The sequence below is a fragment of the Nyctereutes procyonoides genome, unplaced genomic scaffold (assembly GCF_905146905.1).
Source record: "Nyctereutes procyonoides isolate TBG_1078 unplaced genomic scaffold, NYPRO_anot_genome, whole genome shotgun sequence".
NCBI lineage: Eukaryota > Metazoa > Chordata > Mammalia > Carnivora > Canidae > Nyctereutes > Nyctereutes procyonoides.
In genome coordinates, this window is record NW_026575136.1 from 14000578 (window position 1) to 14028119 (window position 27542).

At 36.7% G+C, this 27542-nt stretch overlaps 1 protein-coding gene across 3 annotated transcripts in view; it reads left to right on the top strand.

Moving 5' to 3' along the window:
• LOC129495444 (telomere-associated protein RIF1-like) overlaps positions 1-24860 on the top strand; it is a 55595-nt gene extending 30735 nt beyond the window's left edge. For 2 of the 3 annotated variants that reach the window (XM_055302940.1, XM_055302941.1), the window contains exons 21-36: positions 1217-1316; positions 3737-4001; positions 5562-5604; positions 6160-6362; positions 6894-6993; positions 9261-9380; positions 10382-10533; positions 10913-10990; positions 11072-11126; positions 11489-14716; positions 16506-16652; positions 16946-17023; positions 17107-17222; positions 17762-17915; positions 19426-19534; positions 20042-24860. In XM_055302940.1, coding sequence (XP_055158915.1) covers positions 1217-1316; positions 3737-4001; positions 5562-5604; positions 6160-6362; positions 6894-6993; positions 9261-9380; positions 10382-10533; positions 10913-10990; positions 11072-11126; positions 11489-14716; positions 16506-16652; positions 16946-17023; positions 17107-17222; positions 17762-17915; positions 19426-19534; positions 20042-20256 — 5163 coding nt within the window. In that variant the 3' untranslated portion in view covers positions 20257-24860. The remainder of the gene's footprint in view (positions 1-1216; positions 1317-3736; positions 4002-5561; positions 5605-6159; positions 6363-6893; positions 6994-9260; positions 9381-10381; positions 10534-10912; positions 10991-11071; positions 11127-11488; positions 14717-16505; positions 16653-16945; positions 17024-17106; positions 17223-17761; positions 17916-19425; positions 19535-20041) is intronic. The other variant, XM_055302942.1, reaches the window with a different exon arrangement.
• The last annotated feature ends 2682 nt before the right edge of the window (positions 24861-27542 follow it).

Below are 27542 nucleotides of genomic sequence, written 5' to 3' on the forward strand. Positions count from 1 at the left end.
CTTAAATTATACAGGGTACTGTAAAACTTGGAAAATAAATAGGTTTTCAAAGTTTGAGAGTATTTTGTTGCTCAGCTTATTTTCCTGTATCCTATTATTTTCCCTTGTTTTGCTTCAGTGTATTTTATTCTTCAATTAAAAAAGCCACTTTTCAACAATCATGTATGACTGATGCCTCCTTGTTCAGTACATAATCAATTGATTAGTTAGGAATTTTAGGTTCCAGAGAATTTATATCACAGAGTTTTGAATAATTAATTTGTTATAGCTCATTTTTGCAAATGCATAGTTTGAGAGAATTTTTTTTCTTTCATTTTCTATAAAATAAGAGTTTTTTCTAATCTTTGGAATATAGACATTTCACCAGGGTGTCTCTGGGGGCATCTTTTTAAATTACTCTTTTCAGTCCTTGATATAGACCCTTTTGGTATAAAGAGCTGTGCCTTCCTCTCAGGAAAATTGCCTTGCTTTAATTGTGTGCTTCTTGTCCCTTCTGTTTTTGAGTACCATTTTAGGTGGTTTTAGATCTTTTGAGTAAGGGATCTTCTGTATCCCTTATTTTTTTTATCTCTACACCTGTTTGTGTCTTGTTTTAGTACTGCTTTCTAGGAGCTTGGTATTTCTAACTTCATCTGCGGTTTAAATGCTGAAAATGTTTTATAATGGTTTTGTTTTTACAGTTTGTGTTTTTAAGTCAATATTTCCTCCGGAACATAGAAGTTTTCTTCTGTTTGTTACTAGATTTTTCTTCATGGATTAGTTCTGTTAGTATTTAGCACACCTTTTTCATGGGACTGGTACCCTTCATGATGGTGCATATTTGTTGATCAAAGTCGATAGTGGGAGGTGGAATGCATTTTCTAATGCTTTTTTTCTTTAATCACTGGGTTTAATGAACACCTACAATTTTCATGAAGAATCTGATAAGGAATCTAATTAAGAATCTTGCTTTTCATTCTGTTTATTGGTTTATATGCTGAGTCTTATGGGCATCTTAAAACTGAATTATTTTCCCTAAATGTTGAGAAACAAAAATTATGGTACTTGGCACACAGCAGTTAACCAGAAAGTATTCATAACTGTGTACTTGATTAATGTACCTTGTATGTTATATATGGAAGTGAAAGTCTTATATTTTTTGTTGATCCTTAGTATTTTTGGAAACCATGCCAATAGTTGAAAGTTTCTAATATAATACTTCATTATTCTTCCCTAGAATGTATTATTCTTGGATAGGATCATTCATATAATTACTGTAATGGTTGATTGCATCGACTTCTCACCATACAATATTAAGTATCAGCCCAAAATTAAATGTAAGTACTTTTTTACTTTGTTCACCTAATATTTTATAAACACAGCAGTCTTCAACTGTGGTCGAGACAAATCCTGGTATCTTTTCCGACCTCATTTTACCTGCTTTTGATGTTATGTAACTATGTCATATGTGGTTGTCCTACAACTATATTGTACAACATTGGTATGCTACAAGCTCATGTGTTCTTGGACCATGCTCATGATCTCTCGTCCCCCACACACACAAAACATGTTTCCTCCTTGTATAAAACAGATCAATATTATCCGGTTTAGAGATTGCCTAACAGTGATTTTACTTACTCCATCTTAGAAAAGGATTATCTCGGAGGAAACTTTGATGTTTGTTAAAATGTTCTTACTTGTCCCATTACTGGTGTTAAGACAGTATCTGCCAGGTTTTCTATTGTAAGTTAGTAGCTATGACTAATAAACTAATGTTTTGTGGCAGGTTCTTAGCAAACTTTGACCCATGAATTTATCATCCATCAGTGCATCTTGCCTAAAGCACTAAGATGATTACCGGAATCACATTGTTTCATATGATTATATTAAAATGTATCAAGATGCTTATCTCCTCTGTCTTTAATTACATTAATTCTAAAAGCTGTCCCTGTTACTTATCTCATATGTTCATAGTAAATTGTTCTACACTGAGGGTTGTGAGTTCAGGCCCCACATTGGGGCCTTAAAAAAAAAAATCATTCTATAGTTGTTGAGCACTACTGGGCACCAGTCATTTCCAGGTGCAAATGACATCTTAATGTAAGATGTAGCTTTGTCCCCCCCCCCCCCCCCCCCGCCGCCGCCAAAGGTTTATTTATTTGAGAGAGCGAGAGCACGTGAGCGTGCTGTGGAACATGACCTAGGGGAGGGGCAGGTGGAGAGAATCTCAAGCAGACTCGTCACTGAGCAGGGAGCCGAACTGGGGTTCAGTCTCAAGATCCTGAGATCATGACCTGAGCCAAAATCCAGAGTTTACCACTTCACCTACTGATCCACCCAGGTGCCCCTCCTCAATTTTATTTATACCCCTATGGCTGTTATTCAGTGGTTTATAATTAATTGTTATTGATACTTATGCTCGTGTTGGCCTGTATGACATTTATTCATTCATTATTCATTATTTCCATTTTTTTTTTTTTGAGACCTTTGGTACAATATAATGAGGCTCATCCTATACTTCTCTTTCAACCTGGAACCAACCATATTTACAAGGAACATGGTTCCTTTTGCTGAGGATGGATGGCATTTAGAAATGAGATCTATTCATTATTATTAAGATATTACTGCTCCTGGGTCCTCTTAAATAGACAGGTGTGGGATAGGTGTCACCTGACTCATGGGCTGTCTTCTCAGCCTTAACATCCTGACCTGGAATTTTTGAGTGGCCGTTCCAATATATATTTGTGTCTGGGAAACTGATTCCAGGGAAGAAGATAGACTTCTTTTGTTAGTAAGTAACATTTGTTTTTCATTTCACCACATATTTTTCATTAACAAGCACTTACTTAGAATTTTCTCTTAAATCTGAGATATTTTACCTTAAGAAAATGTATTCTTTTAGGGAAAGAAAGGTAATTTTGGAATATATATGACATTCCTGACAGATGTGGGTTTATCTCTAGAGGTAGCTATCTGAATGAGAGACAGGATCTAAGAATAGAACACAGGAAAGTCAGACAGTGCTTTTAAGATACATCTTTTTCTTCAAAGTTAGGCTTTTTTCCTGTTTTCCTGAGGATTTGGATCTGTGACTTGTGTTATTTGTAGGGTTCAATGTATTATAGATGAGCCAGGAAGCAGTAATTTCTAAGGGAAATTTTGTTTATTTTAAAAATTAACTTTTAAAATTTAATTCTTGGGCCTATCTTTAAAAAAAGATTTATTTATTTTAGAGAACATGCATGTGAGTGGGGAGAGGGGCAGAGGGCGAGAATCTTCAGGCATACCTCTCCCCTATCGCAGAGCACATCTTGGGGCTTGACACCACGACCCATGAGATCATAATGTGACCTGAAACCAAGAGTTGGAGACTTAAGCGACTGAGCCCCCAGGCACCCCAGGAGCCGATCTTATATAATTTAGTACTTTTTTTCAAATGAGCTGTTGAAATTCAGAGAATATAAAAATTTGAAATGCATTTTATAATTTCTTAGAGGAAATACTAATTTTTCTGAAATTATTCTAGATCTGCCAAATAGTTTTTCTTTGTCTCTGCTTTGGTCTTACAATGTTGTGATATATTTATTCACTAGTGGCATATCATTTTAAGATTTGTGGGTATCTCTTTACAGAAATAGATATTTTAGATGTATCATTATATTTTAGATGTATGCCATTTAAATGAAATAAATTGTAAAGATGTACAGTAACACTTTTCAAAGTACTTGAGTTTTTAATAAATTCAATTTTATCTTAGCACCACAGAGACCTTCAGATTGGTCCAAAAAGAAGAAAGAGCCTCTAGGGAAGTTGGCTTCTTTATTTAAACTTATTGTGAGAGTGATCTATTCTTTCCACACTCTGAGCCTCAAGGAAGTACATTCTGATACTCTCCTCACTGTTGGCAACTCAATCACCAGTATTCTTTCTAATGTACTTGGACGTATTTCTTTGCCTTCTATGATCCGAAAACTATTTGCAACTTTAACAAGACCTCTGGCGTTATTTTATGAAAACTTAAAGTAAGTATTTAGAATTTCTACTTAAAAGCTTTAAATTAAATGTCTTTAGATCTAGGTAGCAAACTTGTCATTTTCCTGTCAGCTTGTTGTTATGAATTACAATATAGTGAAGAGTATAAATATATTGAACTGCTTTTTTTTTTTTTTTTTTTTTTTATTTATTTACGATAGTCATACAGAGAGAGAGAGAGAGAGGCAGAGACACAGGCAGAGGGAGAAGCAGGCTCCATGCACCGGGAGCCTGACGTGGGATTCGATCCCGGGTCTCCAGGATCGCGCCCTGGGCCAAAGGCAGGCGCCAAACCGCTGCGCCACCCAGGGATCCCTTGAACTGCTTTTGTTAAAAAGATAGTTCACATCATACATAAATATAATGTAGAAATCGGGAATTTAAAAATTTTGTGTGCTAGTTCAACCCGCCTTTTCAATTTAGTATATATGTTTTTAGATTTGTTAATACAAACAAGCACACCTGTTTAAACAGATGATGTATATGAGGCTTACCTGATATGCTACTTTGCAATGAAGTATATGGTATGCACTTTAAATATTGTATGCATCCTGCACCATTCATCTAAGAATAATCTCATTCTCTTTGATGTTTGCAGAGGGTTCCATAAAACTTTGTACTGAAGTTTTTTTAGTGGACATGTTTTTCTAGCCCTTTCCCTCCTAACTTAACAACACTACAGTTGGACATATTTGTACACACATCAATGTCCACATTTGCCACTACTGCAGAAAGAGGTCCTAGATGTCAGATTGTTTTTTCAAAAGGTATACACATTGAAATTTCTGAATTACCTGTAAAAATTTAATTTATATTATTCTTTAAATTTGAATTGAAGCAAGCAATGCCTTATAAAAAAAACCTGGAAAAATCCCAAATAACATATTTTTAAAATTTTTTTATTAAATATCATGGTTTTTTTTAATTATTTATTTATTTGAGAGAGACAAAGAGATGGAGGCAGGACATAGGCAGAGGGGGAAGCAGGCTCTATGCAGGGAGCCCGATATGGGACTCGATCCCGGGACTCCAGGATCACGCCCTGGGCCGAAGGCAGGCACTAAACCACTGAGCCACCCAGGGATCCCCCCAAATAACATTCTTTAAAGAGCAATTTGAAAGGATTCATGGATGCCTTTTCTAGCAGACTTATGTGGCTCAAACATAATAGTCTTTTTTATAAACTAAATTCATGGAGGAAGTTTTAGGAACAATTTTTATAAAGTGCAAAGTAGAACCCTAAATATATTAACTTTTAACATCTTTTAGTTTTTAAGCTTAATCAGAAATAATTTATGCATTTTTAGAAGAGGTGCAGAAATAGGTAACTAGTATTAGTACTTTGAGGTCTATTCTAGATGTTTTTCTATGGTTCACTTTTAAAAATAAGTTTGTTTCACATTCAGTGTTTGATAATTTGACATTTTTAAAATTAAGTCTTGGGACACCTTTTTATATCACTACACAGATCTCATTTTTATGGCTGCATTACATATTTTTGGGTTTAACTTTCTAAAATAAAAGTGGTACTCTTGTGTTTTTCTTCCCAGGCTTGATGAAGTTCCTAAAGTGTATATTTGTATGAGCAACAAGGTAAAAATGGACAATAGTCTATAAAACATACTTTGATGAAAAATGTTAGGGTTTAGTAACTGTCGTCTTTATGTATAGTTCTGATTTTTAAAAGCATTATACATCCAGTTTTAATGGACATTTAGTAACATGACATTGGGCACATAGTTTTTAAAGAATTGAATAATGTTGCTTTAAATTTATAGTAACTCCCCACCTCCTTTCTTGATCCTTTTTATATAGGAGGGTAATTAGTTCCGATATTTTATAGGTAAAACTTGTGTCGCCAACTGTTAATCTCTGTTCATGAGAAAAACGTAATTTTTTCTGTTAATTGAAAATAAGTTTGAAATGAAGGTCTTATAACAGTAATTAAGTAAATTCACCTGTTAATTTGTCAGTTTATAATCATATTTAAGAAGACTGGTGGAGCTTTTAAGAAAAACATTTGAATTTAAAAAATTAAAATCGTAACTTGTGAGTTATTTAATTTAGTATGCTTTGTGTTTTTATATTTTCCTCTTTTAAAAGAACATTTCCATATGTTATCCTAATAAAGTTTTCCTTTTTTCCTAGTTAGAAAAGCTACTAGGAGAGATAATTGCTTGTCTACACTTCAACTATACTGGAACTTATGACAGCGAACTTCTTGAACAGATCTCTCCATTGTTGTGCATAATATTTTTGCACAAGAATAAACACATTCGAAAACAAAGTGCTCAGTTCTGGAATGCCACGTTTGCTAAAGCGACGATGTTGACTTATCCTGAAGAGTTAAAGTATGCTAACCACAAAACTATTTTATATATTTACTATGATCATGTAAATCAAGATTTTGGTTTTAACGTGAATTTTTCTTATGAGGAATCATTACAGAGCATTCCTCAGTTGAAATGCTATTTGGAGTACGTGGTAATTAAATGTAAATTGATCTTTTACTTTGGTCCTTAGAGTAACCTTGGTTTTAGGAACATAAAGAGCAGTGTTAAATTTTTCTTAAAAAGAAATATAAAGGGTAAGAAATTGGGTGATGTGTACATGGAAATTTAATATAATAGTCTACTTTTGCTTGAAATTTTGCATGATAAAAATTGGGAAATTTTTTAAAGAAGAAAATTTGGGAACTGAAGAGTTTAGCAAATAACCGAATATTCTACATTTGTCCCAGTTTTGTGTATATAGTGTGAGAAACAGTTTTTAAGGTGGATGTGTTTTGCCATTTCAAAATTAAAGTGTTCTTGTTAACATGTCATTAGTATTGACCAGTCCTGCTTGACTCAAGGTATATATGTTTATGTACTTTTTAAAAGACCAGTACTAAGACAAGCCAAACAGAAATTTCTGCTTCTCTTACCTGGTTTGGAAAATGTTGAAATTATGGAGGAATCCAGTGGACCATATTCAGATGCAGTAAGTTGAGGTTTCTTTACTTTGTTTTTTGTTTTTTGTTTTTGAGGTTTCTTTACTTTTGAATGATGTGTGAGTAGTTTGTTTATTGGATTTCAGTGTAATTTTCTAAAAGACAAAAACTTAGAATGTTTTACTGATGTGATAAACAAGTAAAACTTGAGCATAAGAGAGCATCATAATGTAGGGTTTTCCTATGAAATCCACTGTCTGGCTTTAAATGCTTTTTTTTTTTTTTTTAATTGAAGTATAATTGACCTACAGTAATCCTGTTTCAGGTATACATCCTAGTGATTTGATATTTTTATACACCGTGAAATGATCTTCATGATAACAGAAAGTTTGTATTTCTTAATCCCCTTCACCAGATTCATCTGCCCTCATCTAATCCCCCCCTCTGGTAACCAGCAGTTTGTTTCCTGTCTTTGAGTCTGTTTCTGTTTTGTTTGTTTGCTCATGTTATAGTTTAAATTCTATGTGTTCGTGAATTGTACAGTATTTGTCTTCATCTGGCAGTCACTTAACCTAATACCCTCTAGGTCGATCCATGTTGTCACAAATGACAAGATTTCATTCCTTTTTATGGTGGAATGATACTCCATGGTGGTGGTGTGGGTATATCTTCCTTAGCCATTCATCTTTAAGGAAATACTTAGGTTGATTCCATATCTTGGTTATTGTAAATAATGCTGCAGTGAACATGAGGGTGAACATCTTTTCAAATTGGTGTTTTTTGGGGAAAAATTTGGTGTTTTTGGGCTTTTTTGGACAAATACCCAGAAATAAAATTGCTGGATTGTATTGTAGTTCTCCTTTGAATTTTTTAGTACCTCCATACTGTGTTTCATAGTAGCCACACCAATTTACATTCTCACCAGCAGTGTATGAGGGTTCCCTTTCCACCACATCTTTGTTGGCACTTTCTTTTTTTTCTTTCCTTTTCCATGATTGTTACTCTTATTATTATTTGCATTTCCTTGATTATGATAGTGATGTTGAACATATTCTCATGTGCCTGTTGGCCAGATTTGTATGTCTTTGGTAAAACATCTATACAAGTTCTCTACCCATTTTTTAATTGTTTTTTTAATAATAAGTTATGAGAGTTCTTTACATATTTTGGATATTAACCCCTTATCCAGATTTATGATCTGTGAATATTTTTTTCCCATTCAATAGATTTCCTTTTTCATTTTGTTTATGATTTCCTTCACTGTGCAGCAGTTTTTAATTTCATGATGTAATTTCATTTGTTTATTTTAGCTTTTGTTGCCCTTCGACTAAAAATAATTTTCTGATTTAAGGAGGGTAAATTTCACCATAGAATCTCATGTAAATAGTCTGATTCTTATTCATTAATAATCTTTTTTGAACTGTGGCATTTCGTGTGTATTCCCTCACAAATGTAATTATTAAAATATGTGGTTAAGTGTTGCTTTAGGTAAACCAAGAATAATAGTTACTGGTCTGTGTCTAAGCAAGAACTACCCTTCATTTTCTCAGTTCTTTCCATCAAATCTCATTCCTTCTGTCAGAAAAACACATCTTTGCTATCATATAACCCATTTGGAACAAGGTTGCTTTGGCTAATAATACTTATTAATTACTATCTGAGGATCAAGGAGGAAAGGGATGGGTACTGCATATCCATGAGGTAGGACATTCTTAGACAACTTTTTCCTATTCAACAGCAAATGGAGCCTAGCTGTTCTTTGTTTAGAACCTAAAAGAGAAAAAAGTTAATAGCTATCTAAGCACTCTAGTTTTAATTTTTGGCTAAAACTTTCTTGTCAGGTGATTAGACTTGAGACTTGTTTGGTGTAATTTGTCTTGAAAAAGCCTGAAAGGGACATGACAGTTAATATTTTCTATCATGCATATTTCTTTGTTTGATGTTTAAAGTTTTATGGCTGTGATTTTTTCTTAGATATATTCCTAGTAATAAGAGGGTCCTTGAGTCCATTAATTTAATTCATTTTTAGTATTTATTTGCTGTATCTTATTTTTAGAATTTGTAAAATTCTCAAAATATTCAGAACTCAAAATTTATTAAAATGTTGCAAAATAGCTACTGTATAAGTTAGAGATCCCAAGCCTGTTTGCTGTTCATGAATTAGACAATGGCGCTTTTCTTTGACATGATTTTAAGAGGTTTGAATAATAGAAGGAATTTGATATTTGAAATGAGAATTTATACTGGAATATTCAAAGCATGAAAGGAGAAATACAACATTTGCACTTTAAAAATTGTTTCATTTTTAATAAAACAGACAGAATATTCACAATTAAATATGAAGATAAGTGGCATGGAAAGAAAATCAAGTGGAAGAAGAGATTCTTTTTTGGCACAAACAAAAGATGCAAAAGAAAACATGAAACCACCAGTCAAAGTATGTTTTTCCAAACTTTAATAGAACTTACAAAATTAAGATATATTGTAGCTTGAGAACATACAACTTTTAATTGAAAGAAAAAGCAATTAAAGGCTAAATAAAAGGGTTAAAGGGGAATAATAGAGCTTAGACTAAAAAGACTGTTAGGATAATGTGGAAATCTAGAAAAACTTTGGGAGATGATTCATTCTTATTAAAGTTACATCTGCTTAATATGTAGTATCCACTAAGTACAGTAGCCCCGTTGAAGTGGAATGAACTCTAGGTATGAGTAGGTACAGCATAGGTAGCATATGAGAGAACATTGTAGAACTTCCGTTATTGAATAGAAAGAATGCTTAGGTGAGATATCTATTTTGGCCTCATTTAAAACTCATAATCTTACTAGTTGACAGTTAACTGATTTCAGACAATAATTCTCTTCCTCTGTGACTTCCAGTAAGGGTATTCTAGAATCTTGAAATTGTGGTCCTGGTGTGGTCTTGGCAAAATGAAAGGAAAAATACTATTTTTAAAGAATGACTCCCAACACAGTCTGGTAGCAACTATAAAATAGAATGAAAACCAGTGCACTGAAAATTTGTAAAAATAACAGTCACAGTGTTACTGTATGGAATGTATTATTTTGGCAACTTTATTTAACTTATTAATTTATGCTTCAGCTTCAGAGCTGCTGATGTTCTCTCTTCTTGCCAAACTACTTAATTTCCATATGTTGGCCTGAAAAGCATATTTGTGCTTTGTTTATAATTAAGTTGTCTACTTTTTGAAGAGTAGTGATAATTTTTATTTTCTGAATGTTTTCTAGAAGTAGAATGAAAGCAAGGGACACTGTACTAATTATTAACCTAGGATATCCTGTAGGTTTGAACTTTAAACTTACTAGTCATTATTGAAGAACTTTACTTGACTAAGATAGCCTAGGATAGAGATTGATTTGTAATATTGGAAGATGATTTGGAAACTCAAATATACATTTGTCTTTTATAAATTTGCAGTTGAAATTAGAATCGTCTTCTTCAAAAACAAAGAGTGAAATGCCTTTGGAAGAAGAAAAGTCTACTGACTTTGTGTTTATACCGCCAGAAGGAAAAGAATCAAAGGAAAGAATACTAACTGAACATCAGAAAGAAGTACTCAAAACAAAGAGGTTTTGTAGTCTTTTATATTGAATTGGTATTCTATATTCACACTTAGATTTCATGCAGTTAACTACAACTTTGTGTTTAGAACCAAGTATACTTGGTATAATAATGGTATATTTTAATGTCAAAAAGCTATGCCATACAGGCTGCATTTCATAATGTATACGGTTGTTACTTAGTAACAGACCAAATATTTACGCATTTAGAGCTGAATCATTAATGGAGGTAGTGTTGGAGAGAGAGAGAAGATGGTTAATGGAAAGTAAACTTCTAAGTCTTAATATTACATTGTTCTTAAAAAATAACTCGATATACAATTTTAAGTTTAATTTCTAATTGTAGGAATACCACATTTTGAAGTTATTTACATAAGATCTTTTTCAGGTATGATATTCCTGCCATGTATAATAATCTGGATGTTTCACAAGACACTTTTTCTCAGTATACTCAGGAAGAGTCCATGTAAGTATGGAAGTTGTTGAAGTAACTGGTTTTCTAATTTTAATTATAAACAGTATTTTAATTTATACATGTTTGTTTCAGGGAAATTCCTACTTTAACTGAAAAATCAAAGGAAGATTCTAAGGTGGTATTTAAGGTATATTTGGTATTTCCTATTTTGGGGTTTTTAGAATAATTATCCTTTTATGAAGTCTCTTGTATTAATTTGAAAATACATTGCATAATCCCTCAACTCTAACTAATAGACTTTGGTTGAATTGTAGTCATTGTGTTTGTAGATGTGTGTCTGTGTGAGGATGTGGATGTGTATCTGTATGTATGTAAATATAGTAGGCTTTATAGAAACTAATGGGCATCTATCACCAACTTTGGAATATTTGCAGAATACTGAAAGTCAGTGATTACCTTTTGAATGAATGAGGTTTCATACTAAGATTTCTCCTAGAAAGTCACACTTGTTTTTCATTTATCTATATACATGTGTATGTTTCTGTGCAGGACGGACAAATGGAGAGTGACATTGTCTTTCCTCAAGATGTCACAGAAAACTGTGGTATGGATGAACATCTTGGAAAGGCTTCCCTTTCGAATGAGTGTGTTTCTAATGAAGACACAAATCCAAAAATACTGAGCAGTAATAATGATGCCAGAAAGAAAGATTTAATTTCATCAAAGAAAACCACCAAATGTGCATCTAGTGCAGAAAATACTTCTGGTGTCAACAGTAGTTCATTTTCTAATGCCGTCATTTCTGGAACTCCCCCACAGCCTACAAGTCGGAGGCAAACCTTTATTACTTTGGAGAAGTTTGATGGTTCAGAAAATAGACCTTTTAGTCCGTCCCCCTTAAGTAATATGTCCTCAACTGTTACAGTGAAAAATAACCAGGAAGTCATGAATAAAAGAGATATTCCACCAAAAGCAAAAAAAAGAGAAATGGCTTTTGTAAAATCTGATTCTGAAAAAATAGTGCATGGGATTAAGAAATCAAGCAAAAGGTCGAATAAAGCTGAACAAACAGGGAATAAAAGGTCTAAGCTCTTAACGAGATCTGATCAGGAGAAAAATATTCAGGAATCTATTGATGGCACAGTAGTCTTAGAAAATAACCCACCTGGTTTGCTTAATCAAACAGAATGTGTGTTAGATAATCTGGCTCACCTTTCTGAATCTGCAGTGGAGAATGAGGATGCAATGCTTAAACCAACAATAGAAAATACAGTATTACTAGAAAACAATACTGTAGAAGAGAGAACAGGAATCAGTTTGGAATCCAAAGAAAATACACCCCCAGCTGTAATACCAGCAGACCAAATCGTAGATGAGGATAGTCCTGTTCAGATCACTCCAAATCAAAAAACGCTTAGACGATCCTCAAGGCGACGTTCAGAAATAGAGCCTACCACTGACAGCCAAGAAAAGGAAAATAATCCTCAAAAAAAAGAAAGATGTAAGGAAGAAGAAAAGACCCTTCAGAAAAGTCCATTGCATGTAAAAGATGATGCGTTACCTAAGCCAAAAATGATTTTTGAACAAAGTGTGCAGGATAATATAATTGAGAAAGGAAATAATTTACATGAGAAGACTTTTGGGGAAACCAGCACTATTGATGAAAGTAAAAGAAAGCTAGACCTTGAGAATATTAAATCTGAGGGAGATGGTGCCCAGGACATTGCAGATAAGCCCTCTGAAAAACCAGTAAGTGGACGAACACGGTATCAAACAAGAAGAGCATCCCAAGGTTTACTTTCCAGCATTGAGAACTCAGAATCTGATAGTTCTGAGGCAAAAGAAGAAGGTTCTAAAAAGAAGAGATCTGGCAAATGGAAAAACAAAAGCAACGATAGTGTTGACATTGAAGATCCAGAGGAGAAAGTGATAAAACAGGAATGTATAAATATCCAACACCAGACACTTGATCCCAAAGCAAATTCTGAAGTAGAGAGAGACCTAAAATCTCAGATTTCTGAACAGAAAGAGGAGAATAATGTAACTCTTGAAGATTCTACGGCGTCTTCAGATTTATCGCAGGTTTCTGATGATGTATCAAATACTTATGAGGGAAAAAGTAAAACCACCAATTGTGCAGAATATTCCTTTTCAAACCCTTCTGTGCCAGAATCAAATCTAAGGACTAGAAATGCCAGCAAGAGATTACAAAAACGGGATTCTGTAGAAAATAACACTGTGGGAGAATCCTCAAAAACAGGGACATCAGAGGTTTCTTTGCTTTCTGAAAAAAGTTTACAAACACTCGAATGCCAGCATAAGAGAAGTAAGAGGGTAAGGAGATCTAAAGGTTGTGATTGCTGTGGAGAAAAATCACAGCCTCAGGAAAAGTCATTCATTGGGCTAAAGAGTACAGAAGATTATGATGTAAAGGTCAGTGAAACCAAAAAGACAGATACGCAGACACCTGTAACGGTATCAGAAACTTCTAATCTGTGCTCTGAGGTAAAACTTTTAGATGATGAACATCATAGTGTGAATTTTCATTTGGATCTCAAGGAGGAGAATGATGCTATTAATGATTCATTAATTATATCTGAAACTGAGTTGAAAGAAAATCCTACTCAAAACCCTCTTCCTTCCGAAGTTGTAAGTGTTGAAGAAACTTGTGATACGGATTCTGAAGAAGCAACATCTCTTGAAAGCCAAGAGCCAGCCAATAAGAAATGTAAAACTGTTAGCCCATGTTTAAGTGATTCCAAAGATAATTCACTGGAACATTGTTCTGCCTTGGACACCAACGAAGAAAAGCCAGAGTCTGTCTTGGAAAAGGAAGTAAGTATAGAGAACATTGTCAGTGTTGAAACAAATGCATGTAAAATTAAAGCAGAATTTGATCCAGAAGAAGAAGAAGCTATTGAATTGGATATCGAAAGTGATAAATCTGAAGCTAGCTTTTCTGAACAAAAGAGTACTGAAACTGATGTTCTCGAAGAAGAGGTAATGGAGATAAAGAGTGAAAGAAGTGATGAATCTGAAGCTGAGACAGCTGAAAAACTGGAGGCTGAAGAATTTAAATCTGATATTGGTCATTCTGATAATGCCACACCCATAGAAGTGAATGCTCAGGTGGAGATACCTAAACAAACAGCCGTTGGGGAATTAGATGAAGGAAGTGACGAATCTGGTCCAGGCTCATCTGAAGAAGTGAATGCTGAAACCGAAAATTGTGAAGAGACCGTGATTGGTGAGGTGAGCAGTGAAACGGATCAAGTTAGGGAAACAGAGGACAGGGACTCGACCAAAATCTCTACTATTCCTGTAGAAGCCGAAACAAAGATATCAGCTACCGAAATCAGCAATTTTGTTCCCAACACACTGGAGATAAGCACTGAAAAAGGGAAGGTTGTTGACTCTAACAAAACTGAAACAAATACTGAATTTAGTAAGTCTGAAGAAACAATATTAGAGAACAATCGAATGGTTGGGGGAAATGATGAAGTTTTACAGGAAGTTCACCATACTTCAGAGAAAGTGGAGGAAACCTCCCAGTCTTGGACATCTGAAACAGCCATCTCTGAACTAGTAACAGAAGACAATAATGCATCTCCTCAGAAATTAAGGGAACTTGATCCTTTATTTATATCAGCAAATGGCAGTCCTAGTGGCATGCAGACACGCTGTGTCTGGTCTCCTTTGGCTTCTCCATCCACCAGCATTTTAAAGAGAGGACTAAAAAGGCCTCAGGAAGATGAGATATCGTCACCTGTTCACAAGGTAGGGGAATCGAGGCTGCATATTAACTAGCCCATGTTTAATTGAGTGTTTTGGCCGTACAGTGACACCTGGTGAATGACAGACTTTAGACTGATGGGACCACACATTTTGAGTAACAGCCACAGTGACTAGGGAAGAGAGCACGCAGACGAAGAAGGGTTGATAAAGGGGCTTGAAGTCCTTTACTTCAGGACACTAAAGATCTTTAACCACATACGTTAATGAGGTTCTCCTAGTTTTTGTTTTTTGTTTTTGTTTGCTCGCTCATAATGTGAGGAAACATTTAGAAACTGATAAGCTTTAGTTGGCAGTCACTGTGTGCTAGGACATTACGCAGTCTGTCACTTTGAAGTGTTTCTATAAACTCTTTATTTCCAGACCTTAGCTAATGAGGAAAGTCTCAGGCTGTGCTTTTATCAGTTTCTGGATGTGATTTGATTCATAATTTTATTTCTCCATCTTTACTAAACTGACTCCTTTAGTTTGTAAACATGGATTTCCTCTGTGTACCTGCTTTAGCTCCAGCTCCTGAACCTCTATCTTGCACATCATTTGTTGAATGAATAAATTTAAAAAGTCAGTTACATATGCTTACAGAGCTCAGCTTGTCATCTCCTTAGTAAAGGATATGTTCTGAAAAGGTATGATGTGAACATTCTTTAAGTTTGAAATTGAACCTGCCATTTACTGTAGACATGTGTTTGTGTATACAGACATGCGTGATAGAAGAGAGACTTTTGCCTTTAACAAGCACCATTGTGAAGAGTTCCTCAAGATGTATGAAAAAATCTTACACTGAGAACTCAGTTTTTTGGCTTTATTTTGCTTTGCTTTTATATTGAGGCTCTTGGTGTGTGGGTTATAGTGTGTGTGTGTGTATTTAATATAGAAGTTTTTATAAAGCCTGAAGATAGAATGTATAGAGGTTGAGGTCTTCAGTATATTTTATTTATTTATTAAGGTTTTATTTATTTGAGAGAATGAGAGAACAGAGAGAGAGGGAGAAGCAGGCCTCCACTGAGCAAGGAACCTGATGCGGGAGTCTGTCTCCAGGACCCTGAGATCATGACCCGAGCTGAAAGCAGACACTTAATCAACTGAGTCACTCAGACGTGCCCTCTTCAGTATGTTTTAGATTTTTAATACAAGTTAACTAGTCATGTTTTGTTTGATAGTGTACCTCATATTTAATTTTTATTTAGGCAACAGCAAGACATTTTAGTTTTCCATAGCAGGAAAGTATAAATCTGTCCATTCTTGGGAATCAAGACCAGGAGACATTTATATACGTGGTTAGTGGTTATGCCTTATTGCATAATTATTTATTGCATATTTATATCAAATAGCTGAATGAATGAACAGATCATAAGAGTTTAGAAGAGGCCAAAATGAAAAATTGCTGTGACTCTGGTACCCTCTAAAGGGTATACAGGCTAGCGTGATACACCAGAGACCAGTTAGTACTATTTCTACTTCTTTTCCTTGTATTTTTAAGTCACTGTAGTAAGCCTACAAGGTAAGTAGAATTTGATGATACAATTTCAACTGCTATATGCAGTTTCATTTTCTACCACTGTCTTTTTTGGTATTTTATGTATAGACCATTTAGTACGTGGATAATTGGAATGACCAGTGGTATTAAGTAGTATCTGTGAGAGCCATTAGGAAATGCAGCTGTGTGCACTTGGCTTCTAATCCTACATGCTATTTCGGGGGGACCTTATAATGAGAATTTATGATGTGATTTTTTTTAACTTTAATTTGTTAAAAACATGACCCGTGTTTTCAGGTTCGCCGTGTCTCCTTTGCGGATCCTATATACCAAGCAGGATTGGCAGATGACATTGATAGACGATGCTGTAATGTTAGGTCCCATTCTTCAAATAGTTCTCCCATAGTGAAAAGTGTTAAAACTTCACCTACTGCACATTTTAAGGTAAGCTGCAGGCTTTAATATGCAGGTACAGAATTGCATAGTACAATTTGTCTTAAAATTAATAAACTTCTTTGGTGTGGATACATTGTTTTGTCTGCAACATGGTAAACAAATATGAAGAGGTGGAAAGAGGCAGCGATAATCCCAAAAGCAATTGATTAGGTTAGTAGTTTGCTACATTTTCTCAAAATTTTAGGAAATTAGTGCAATCTAAGTAATGAAAATAAAGTTTGTAAAATTACAGTTTTCTAGGGTTCTGAGTGAGTTTTTTTTCTCTCCTTTCTTCTGTCTAGCATAATGCCACTTCAACCAAAGGATTTCTGTCCCCAGGATCACGTAGCCCTAAATTTAAGAGCTCAAAGAAGTGTTTAGTAAGAAGTGATTTAGTTTTCAACTTTATATTTTCATGTTCAGTCAGGTGACCTCTATTTAACGATTTGAAATTTATTCTAAGATTACAGAAATGGTTAAAGAGTCTATGCCATGTCCAACAGAAAGTATTTACCCAGCTTTGGTGAACTGCGTGGCTCCAGTTGATATCATTTTACCTCAGATTACATCAAACATGTGGTAAGTAGTTGTTTATGCTGGCTTATACTTAACGATGCCACTTGTTTAAGAGGAATATTTAAATGATTGGGCTTCTTGTATTTAGAATTGATTCCTATGCACTTTCACACATTTTATTTTAGAAATAATTCATTTGGGAAGAAAAGTGTCTTATAATAATACAGTAATGGCTAAGATAATTGTGTGCTTAATTTTTGCCAGGTGCTGTGCTGAGCTCTTTGCATGTGTTCTCTTATTTAATCCTTTTTTTTAAATAATAAATTTATTTTTTATTGGTGTTCAATTTGCCAACATACAGAATAACACCCAGTGCTCATCCCATAAGGAGTCTGATTATTTTTTCCACTCTTACAAGTTGAAGTTCAGAAAGGTTAATCCACCAAAGTCATACAGCCAGTAAGTCATAATACAAGTGAAGTCTGAGACACATACTGGGCTTAGTCTCTTTCCAACGCTATTGCTTAAGCCAGGCAAACACATCAAATTCAGATTGTAAAAGGATATGATGATGTTTTTCCTTTTTCTCTTAACCTCTTCAGGGCAAGAGGACTAGGACAGCTCATTAGAGCTAAGAACATAAAAACGATTGGTGATTTGAGTACTCTTACAGCGTCTGAAATAAAAACTCTTCCTATCCGTTCTCCAAAAGTGTCCAATGTAAGAAAGGCTCTTAGAGTCTATCACGAGCAGCAGGTAAACTTAGATGTTCTAAACCAAATGTAAATAAATGGTATCTCAGTAGATAGTCTTGCTTAAAAACTCATTTTATGCCACCTTTTCTTCCCTTCCCCCACAGTCAAGAATAACTTTAAAAGATCACTTTATAATTCCACAGAGAAGTTGGCTTCTTGATTTTTGTACAGTTTTATGTAATGTATTTCTTTATTCAAAATTTCTCCTCCTACTTCCTTGTCTCACTCATTTCCACCAAATTGGTGATTGATTCCATGGATACTATTCCTAAAACCTGGATGTTCAAATCTAAACATTGTAATGAGAATCTTGCAAATTTGTAGTTAACAGTATTTCAGTTTTGATGTCCAACACAACTCTAATTTTTCTTGTTCTTAACTTTTTGCACATAAATATTTTGGGTCATAGACATTTTTCAAGATTCTGATGAAAGTCAAGATTCTCTACTTCCCAACTCCTCATAAGAATATATGTGGAAAACTCTATATCACTTCAGAAGGATTCAGACCTTTGAGAACCTTTGCAGAGACCCTTTATGTGTCCATTGAAATTATGCAGAATTATGAATAAGTGGAAACAGTACGTTAAGCTTGAGAACCAGTGTTTATATTAGAATTTCTAAGAGTGGAGTTTGCTAACGACTGAAGACTTGTGCTGTTTTGTTGTTGTTGTTTTTTTTTTTTTTTGAAGTCTCTGATTTAAAGATTTATTTGTGATCTTTAAAACTCTTTGAAGTAATTCAAAGACTACATTAGTAATTTTTAGCCTCTGCCTGCTGTGGACATTTCTTAAAAGTGGGATCATATAAGCTTGGTCTTTGTGACGGGCTTCTTTGAGCATAATGTTTTCAAGGTCACATATATCAGTATTTCATTCCTCTTTATGGCTGAATAATATTCCTTGTGTGAATATACAACATCTAGGTCATCCATCAGTTGCTTAACATTTGGGTTGTTTTTACTTTTGGTCTTATGTACACTCCTAAACAAGTTTTTGTGTAGACGTGTTTTTCTTTTCTCCTAAGTATCTACATAGGAGTCGAATTGATGTACCCATCAGTATGTTAACTCTAACCTGAAGCTGATTTTCTGAATTTTCTCAGTCACTAATCAGTAATCCTGGGAACACCTTTCAAAGTTGCATTCTTTTTTAAAGAAGTCCATATGTTTTTTAAGCTTGGCACTCTCTGCCTTGTATTTTCTTACCTCCTAAACTTGGGAAATACAGTGTAATTTTGTTGACTACCATAGCTATTTCTTGAGAAGTCCACTAGAAAATACTACGAAGTCATAACCAGCTCTTTGGTGGGAAAGTGCTTTATAATCCCATTTTGTGTGTCGTTAATAGAACTTAGTTTCTTGGCAGGATTAGCTGAGCTAATAGTCATGTTTTGGACTAGGAAGCATAGTATGTCAGATTCTTTTCCAGTGTTAGTTTTGTTCGTCTTTTTAAAAGCAACTTTTCAATTTGTTGGTTTTGTTTTTGTTTTATTGGCCTATGTATAATCAAGGTAAAGTCTCGTGGACTAGAGGAGATTCCAGTTTTTGATATTACTGAAAAAACAGTAAATGGAATACAAACTAAATCTGTCCCTTCTGATGAAGAAAGACTTGCCTCAGGTATGTTTTAGCAAAGCAGGATAGTTTTATTTACAGGATCAGCTGACTTTGAAGAAATACTTTGTTATGCGCTTCTCGTTTTAATTTGACCATACTCTGTTAATTTGACAGGTCTTGTGTGTGTGTGTGTGTGTGTGTGTGTGTGTGTGTGTGTTAGTGGCCAAGTGCAGGAAAAAGTAACTAATTTGACTTCCAAGTATGTCTAGTTGTTTTTCTCTAATTGTCAGCTGCTGCTCCATCAAGGTCTCAAGGATATAAACTAAACAGTGTTCCAGTTATGCTGTTAATAAAAATGAAGTAGCCTGACCATTTCTTTAATGGCACTGAGTAAGTTATAGTGTAGATTTTTCTGTTGTTTTGTTCCCTTGAGGAACAGTGATACCTTAGCCTGCAGTCTCAACCTAAATTCTGGGCACTTAAGCTTTTTATTAACTTAAAAGGAGGTATATACAACCTGAGTTTATCTGGTAGACTTCATTGTGCTTTTTTTTTTTTTTTCCTTTTTAGATTTAATTGATCCTGTTGCTTTAGAAACTCCATTACCTAAAAATCTTCTGGCGCAGATTAGTGCACTTGCTCTTCAGCTAGATTCAGAAGATCTCCATAATTATTCAGGAAGCCAGCTGTTTGAAATGCATGAGAAACTTGGTAGCATGGCGAACTCTATAATAAAAAATTTGCAGTCACGTTGGAGGTCACCAACTCATGAAAATTCCATTTAGTATTTTAAGAGAAAATTGAAGTTTTTTCCCCCCCTCACATCACTGGATTTGTTGATCGTAAAATAAGTTCTGAAATATAGCACAATTTCAGACTGAATGTTTGAAAAGTTGGTAACATTTCAAACCCTGAAGGGCTGTGATTTATTATGTAAGTTCAATTTTGTAAGTTCATTATGTAAGATTTTTGTTCATGCAACATTTTCTTGGCTACTATGCAGTTTTTCCAAAAATTTAAATATCCTACTGAAATAGTGAAGCAAAAACCAGAAACAAAAGCATTTTATTTCACACATTTTAAACTCATACGTACTCTGATGAAACATTCATGAAAAATGAAAAATACCTTATTTTAAGTAAGCAAAGTTGAACATTTAGAAGTTTTTGCTGAACTGATGAAGGTGTTTATACTTGCTTGTTTGTTTTTTTTATTTATATTTGTTGTGCCTGAGGTTTAAAAAATTTGTTCTCAGTAGAACACCTCAGGTGAGATGCAAAAAAAGTGAGATGTGTTTTCACAGATGTCAACTTTGGACAGCTTTGAGGAAAAATACCATAAGTTGCAACTTTTGGGGTTAAAATATTAAAGCAGAACTTAATAATATTCCATTCATTTGCATTAGCAAATATTTGTGCAGCAGCATTTGCTTGTGAAAATTTAGTCGTATGAGACATGCACGACTTTTTAAAATGCACGACTATTTGTACATTATGTATATAGATTATAATGTTTTTAATTTATAAATTTCAGCCTTTGTTAATGGCATGAAGTTTTCTGCAGCTACATGTGAATACCTTTGTTTAATAGAGATCTATTTTGTATATATTAGATACTGAGATATCAGTATGGACAGTAGAAGTGCTTTGTGGGCTTGCTGCAGATGTTTGTAGGATTCTGTATCTACAAATGAAATAGTTTTGTACTTAGTAGTCTTAGTAAAAACATGAGTTTATTTTCTAAAGTAACCAGGAGTTAAAGTTATAGAAACGAGAAAGTGTTACATGAGAACTTCACTATTCATACCCATACTTTTTGTTGTTGTTGTTGTTCGGAAGGAGGAGGGTATCAGCCACTGGAAAGCTTCATTACATTTCAGAGTTTGACTATTTTTGTTACAAATTGAACTATAACTATTAAGTCTAGAATTAATCTGTTCTTTTCCACCTACACCTAAAGCAAACTTGAAAGAAATTTGAAACTGTTTTTGAAATATGTATGTTTTGCCTACTTTAAAGAAATAGGGTGTATATGCTTAAAACATTTGTAAATTTTACCAACTAGTATTAATTAGTCCCTGAATTCCTGTATTTGTTTCATCTCTTTGCAGTGAGGATATTTCATTTGTTCTCTGATTAGAATGAGTGAGTAATCTTTACAGTTTCATACTTTATTCAGAACTAACCAGCTTAAAAAGGCACACATTCTTCAAGTTACAAGAAGTTTAATTCTTGTGTTTAGTTATTAGTTCCTGTATTCAGAAGGGGACCACCTGCCAGCCAGGAAAGTTGATGTCTTTTTCATAATTATAAATCCATCATCCTCACAAATATTTTGGGAGTGTAAGTTTCATAGTCCTATACAAACGTTGGTTTCAAAAGAAATTCTGGAACCATAAAACTGAGGATTGTAGCTTAAAGAAATAACCAAAAATAGAAACTTAAACAGTTGTAATTGTGGTTTATATTGTCTCTCATTTCCCAAATTAAATTTTATAGTAAAGAGGCACATAAATTTTTAGTTAACAGTTGTGAGTAAGGAGTGTGTATATGTTTGTTTGAAGAGTCAAAATTGGCATTTATTTCATGACTGTATCTTACAGTTTGTGTGAACTGGCTGGTGAGATGAAGTTCTTGAGAATGTGAATCATATAGGAGAAAATGTGACTAAAGTAATTGATTAGCATTTACTTAAATCAGTGAATTTGATACAAGCACAAGCATTAATTTTCACATGATGTGATTGAACCAAGGATATGTTTAAAAATGTTATTTGAAGGCAGAAAGCAGTTTGCTAAATCTTCATTTTTGAGATAGTTGTGTGTTTGAGGCACCTTATTTTTAATATTCTTGCCTTACATTTTTCTCCAAATTTTTTCCTGAATGATTTCTGAATAGCAAAAAATATTATTATTCCTTGATCCATTTCAGTACATTAACTATTAAAATTAAATCAATTTTTGGCTATTTTCTAAAGGTTAATAAAGCAAATGGCAAATATTAATAACACTCAAATGTGATTTCTTATTTTATGCATTTATAGAAAGAATCTGGTTGCAGAAGCACAGTATAATTTCTCATTCCAAATGGACTTCATATAGTGGATTTAAATTCTCAGTTTTGAACTGAGCCCATTATCAAAGATGCTAACTTTTACAAGTTTGAAAGCCATTATTGAATGCTATGGAGTTTTTGCCAAACTTCCATATAGTGTAGAATGAATCTGATACTGTGACAATATTATTGGATGATATAGTCAAAAATAAGATTTAAATCTGAACATAAAAAGCATGGTAGTTCCTGGCATTGCTCATGGATTCTTTACAGCTTTGAAAGTAGTCAGGGATTCTGTAATATATTTAAGAATCATAAAAATGCCAAGGAACTTGGATTATATTTTGCCTAAAATAAAAGTGGCAGGGCAAGAAACAAAATGAGGGGAAAATGAAAGAGGTGAGTTTTTTTGTTTGTTTTTTTTTAAGATCAAGGAATAACAGTAATTAAAAGTAACTGCTCTTTAGAAAACCTTTATTGGAATTTAACAGAAAATAAAGTTTAAAAGGTTCACATTTTCCCTTAATGCCATTCTTTCCATCTTGACTATATAATCTAGTAAGAAGGGCCTGGTTTCCATCTCATATTCTTCATTATTGATTTTCAGGGAGATAATTTGCAGCTAGGCTAGAAGGCCATAAAATAGTTGATAATACTAGGCTGAAATTTTGGAGAGGAGGGACCGGTTTGCTCATTAGCCCAATCCATTTTATCCCTAAGCCATCAGAAAGGTCTTCAGCATTGTATCCAAGCATTAGAGTGAAGTTTTGACTCTTAACACAGTGCTTCTCAAACTATGTATGTATGAAAATGCAGATTCTGATTTCAGCAGGTCTGGGATGCGTCCTGATAGTTCATCTCTAAAAGCTCCCGCATGATCACGCAAATGCTGATATCTGTGGCCTGCATTTGTGGTAGTGGCCTGTGGGGCTTCGGGCTGCGGATGAGGTGATAACACAAGCAGGTGTAAGCCCCAGAAATTGTTGCCACAAAAGATAGAATTTAGTATTTTTTTAGATAGCTTTTTCAAAGTTATGATCGGGGATGCAGACTGGTCTTGAAGGCTTCAAAGTAAAGGTCAAAGGTTTTTCAGGAGTCAAGTGTAGAATTTTGCCTCATTTGGAGCTTTTTTTAGATACAGGAAATTTGTGCTTTGGGGAGGAAGATTTGTATTTTTAAATAGGCAGACAGTTATGTATTTCATGTTGTAAAGAACCTTACTAAATAAGAGGCCATGTGAACCTTTTCCCAACAGTAGTGTGTGTGGATTATGTTCTCTTTTTTAGCATAAAACTAAATTTTCAGGTATTAGAAATATATCTAGTCTGTAAATAAATCTTGCCTTCTAAGTTAAGGAGCTTCACTATTTTACTAATAACCATTGTAAATAGACTACTCCTATCTAAGATTAACTTGGCAGTGAAGTTAGCAGTACCAAACAAAGTAAGTCATAGCTGACAGATGTGACTTGTCATTTTGGTAAAGATCTCTGTTTACTTTGCTGTTAATTGTTGAGAATTTCTATTTTATCTTAAAATGGGGTCTGAAAGATGTTGAATAATTTGGCTCTCTAAAAATGAGTTTTCCTTAGCCTTCTGTTTCCTTTATGTGTTAAATACTCTTCATATGAATTGGACTCATCCAGAGCACTTAATACAGCCAGAAGTTAAGTAAGGGGTGTTTTGAATTGATACATGAAAATGTGTTGACTGCTTGATCTATAAAACAAATCTGGGCCTTAGTTTGTGATGATATGTTTATTACATGCCAGGCTCTGTATATTGTCTACCTATTAAAATCTGAAGTCATTGGGATTTGAAGATGTATAGCTACTTAATAGAGTGGTAGTCTTAACTGAGTGCTCACCCATTTCTTGGAATACAATGTTAAATTTTATAACATGATCTTAACCATTTTTTCTTTGTATACCAAGCCAAAGAAAAAACCATACATGAAGTGCCAAGCTGTAAGTGCTTATTCTCCTGAAGTGTATACCATTAGAAGAAAAGAGAATTTCTCCCTATACCTGAGAGTATAGGATCAAAAGTGGTATTTTAAATTGATAGCACATGGAATATAAAAAAGTATGTAGCTTTTTAGTACAAGGACAGTCGTGTATATTTTGAAAATAGCTGACAATTGTCGTATATATGACAGTACCAGAGTTGATATTTGTAAATACCCTGAGTAATAATTTAAAACCTACATTATTTACAGGTCATGTGTCTGGCTCAGTCACTGGTAGAGTATGTGACTCTTGATTTTGGAATTGTGCGCTCGAGCCCCACATTGGGTGTACACATTGCTTAAAAATAAAATTTTTTTAAAAAGTAAAATATACATATACTGCTCTCCCACCCCCACCCCCGGCAGTAAATAACTCCCAACAATAGGCAATATTATTTCTTAAATAAATACATTGCGTGTAAACTAGGAAGTTCGTCTTCAAAATAACGTCGCGGAAAACTGTAGTAGCTATTTTGATCCTTAATTGAGTAATTAGCAGGTGTCTAAGGACATTGTTAGTTTTGTAGAGTGGGCGTCTAATTCAAGATGAGACTAAAGAATTTTGAGTATAGAGACTGAAATATGCCGGTCTGGACTTAGTAAGTTGTTAGGGACAGGTCGAGAAACTACCGCCGGCCGCCTGTTTGTTTTTACGTTTTCTAGAAGTCGGGGCGGGGGGGGGGGGGCCGACAAAAGTACTATTTTGTGACCCGCGGGGAGATGAGATTAAGATGGCGGCGGCGGCCGGCGCGGAGGTGCCCGTGGGACCCCCGGGAGTGGGCGGGGCTGGGCGGGGCCGGTGCTGCTGGGAGAGGCTCCTGCGGCCGCGGCGCTCGGACGCCTCAGACGGGGCCGCGGCGTGTGTGCGGGCGGAGGCCGGGCGGAGGGAGGCCCGGTGACCTCGAGAAGAGCTTACTTCGCTCCACACTCGGAGTGGGGGTCGCGGAGATCGTGTCGGGGGGCCGCGGGGCGGGCGGGCGGGCGGGCGAGGGGGAGGGGCCGCCGCCCCCGCGTCGCCGCCCGAGACCGGGCTTTGGACCGTTCTTAAAGAGACGCGCTCGAATCTGAGCCGAAACTCTGAAGACCGAGCCGGCGTCCGTCGTGGTTGCTCGGGCGCTTTGCCTCTGGAAGCAGCTCGGCCGCGAGCCCGGCGCCGGCGCGAGCGCGGGCGCGGGCGCTGCTGGGCCGGGACCTCGCCAGCGGCTCCGGCTCGGTCGGCGCCCAGAAGCTCCGCTCCGCTCCGCTCCCGCCGCCGCGCGGCCTCGGGCTGCCCCGCGCGACCTGGCCTCGACCGGTAACGCGGGGACCCTGTGGGTGGGGGGCGGGGCTCGGGCGGGGCTCGCGGGGGCCCGGGGCGCGGGGAGGCTGAGGCGGGCGGCGCCGCGGCGGAGCCCCGGGCGCGCGGGTGTGGGCCACTCGCCCCTTCACCCCGTCGTGGACCCGCGCGGGTGCGGGCGCGGGTGCGGGCGCGGGGCGGCGCGGGCAGCCGGCGCCCCGGGCTCGGCGGCCGCAGGCGAGTGTGTGGCGCGTCTGCACGAAGGACCCCCTCGTATCGCTGAATTCGCAGAAATGGGCCCCAAGCGGCAGCCCTGAGAGGCGCGCGAGCCGCACACTGGGAGCCCTGGACCCGGGCTGTCCAGGTGTTAACGGTCTCAGTTGTGATCGTTTTAAGACGCGATTAACAGGACTCGCCGTAAGGCAGTGGGAGGAGGGCGCTGGTCGGGCCGGCGGAAGCAGGGCGGCCGCGACGCGAGCTCTCGGGAGGCGACAGGGGACGGGACGCGGCATGGGACTTTGTCGTCTCCGTATGAAAACGTCCAAGCCTTTAACTAAAAGCCCTAAAGTCAGATAAAAACCTGTGTCTGTCTGTAACAGCAACCGCAAAGTATGCTTTGGCAACCTTAAAAAGTGCATCGGAAATCTTAAAACATTTATTGCAACTGCGTAAACCCAGTCCCTAAAGTCGGAAAAATAGCGCACAAAGGGCACTGCTGCGCCTAACCCGGGATTTAACCCGCTTTAAACCAAGAGTGAGGATGGGGCGGGGCCGCTCGGCACCTCCAGCACGTGCAGGCGACGCCGCGGGCCCTCCCGGGGCCACTAGGTTTCACAAGACACCAGTGGGCTCGGCCTGCGTGCACCGGGTCTGCCGGGAGCCTCCTCGGAAGAGACCCGCGAGGGGGCTCGGCGGTCGGGCGTCGGCCTGCGGCCCAGGGTGTGACCCCGGGGACCCGGGATCGAGTCCCGCGTCGGCCTCCCCGCGTGGAGCCTGCCTCTCCCTCCGGCCTGGGCCTCTGCCTCTCTCCGTGTGTCTCACCAATAAAAACATAAAATCTTAAAAAAAGAACCCTTGAGGACAGCAGTCTGACGGCCTTGGTCATGAGCTGTCAGCCCACCGGCTGCAGATTAGAAAGAGTCCCTGAGGTCAGGAGTCTGATCCCATAACTATTTTTTTTTTTTTTATCACAAGTTTTAGTTTCGCGGTAGTGAATTTACAGCCTGTTTCCAAATTTCAGTCAGCACTTGAGCCTGTGTACTTGGGGAGGCCACAACCGCCTGCTTCCTTATGTGCGCTCAGCCCCTCAGCTCCCGTCTCCCCGGTGGAGCCAGTGTGGCTCCTCTGGGTAAAGCTTCCCCGTATTCCATGGCCTTGCTTCCTGGCTCCCATCCCCACGGGGCTCCCCCAACGCCATGCACTGTGACCAGGGAAGCACACTGCACTATTAAGCGGGCAAATAATAAATTGGTGTTGAAAATGATTATATGCAATTTTTATCTTTTTTTTCCCTTTTAATTCCAGCATAGTTAACTTGGAGGGTTAGTTCCAGGTGTACAGTGATGGAACAACTGTGGATGTTGGTGCTCATCACGGTAAATGTACACGAGCCCCTTTACTTTTTTCACACACACACCCCCCACCCCCGACTACCCTCCATTCCGGTATCCAATAGTTTGTTCTCAGTAGTTAGGTCTGGCTTTTTTTTTTTAATTTGTCCCCTTTTATCTTTGTT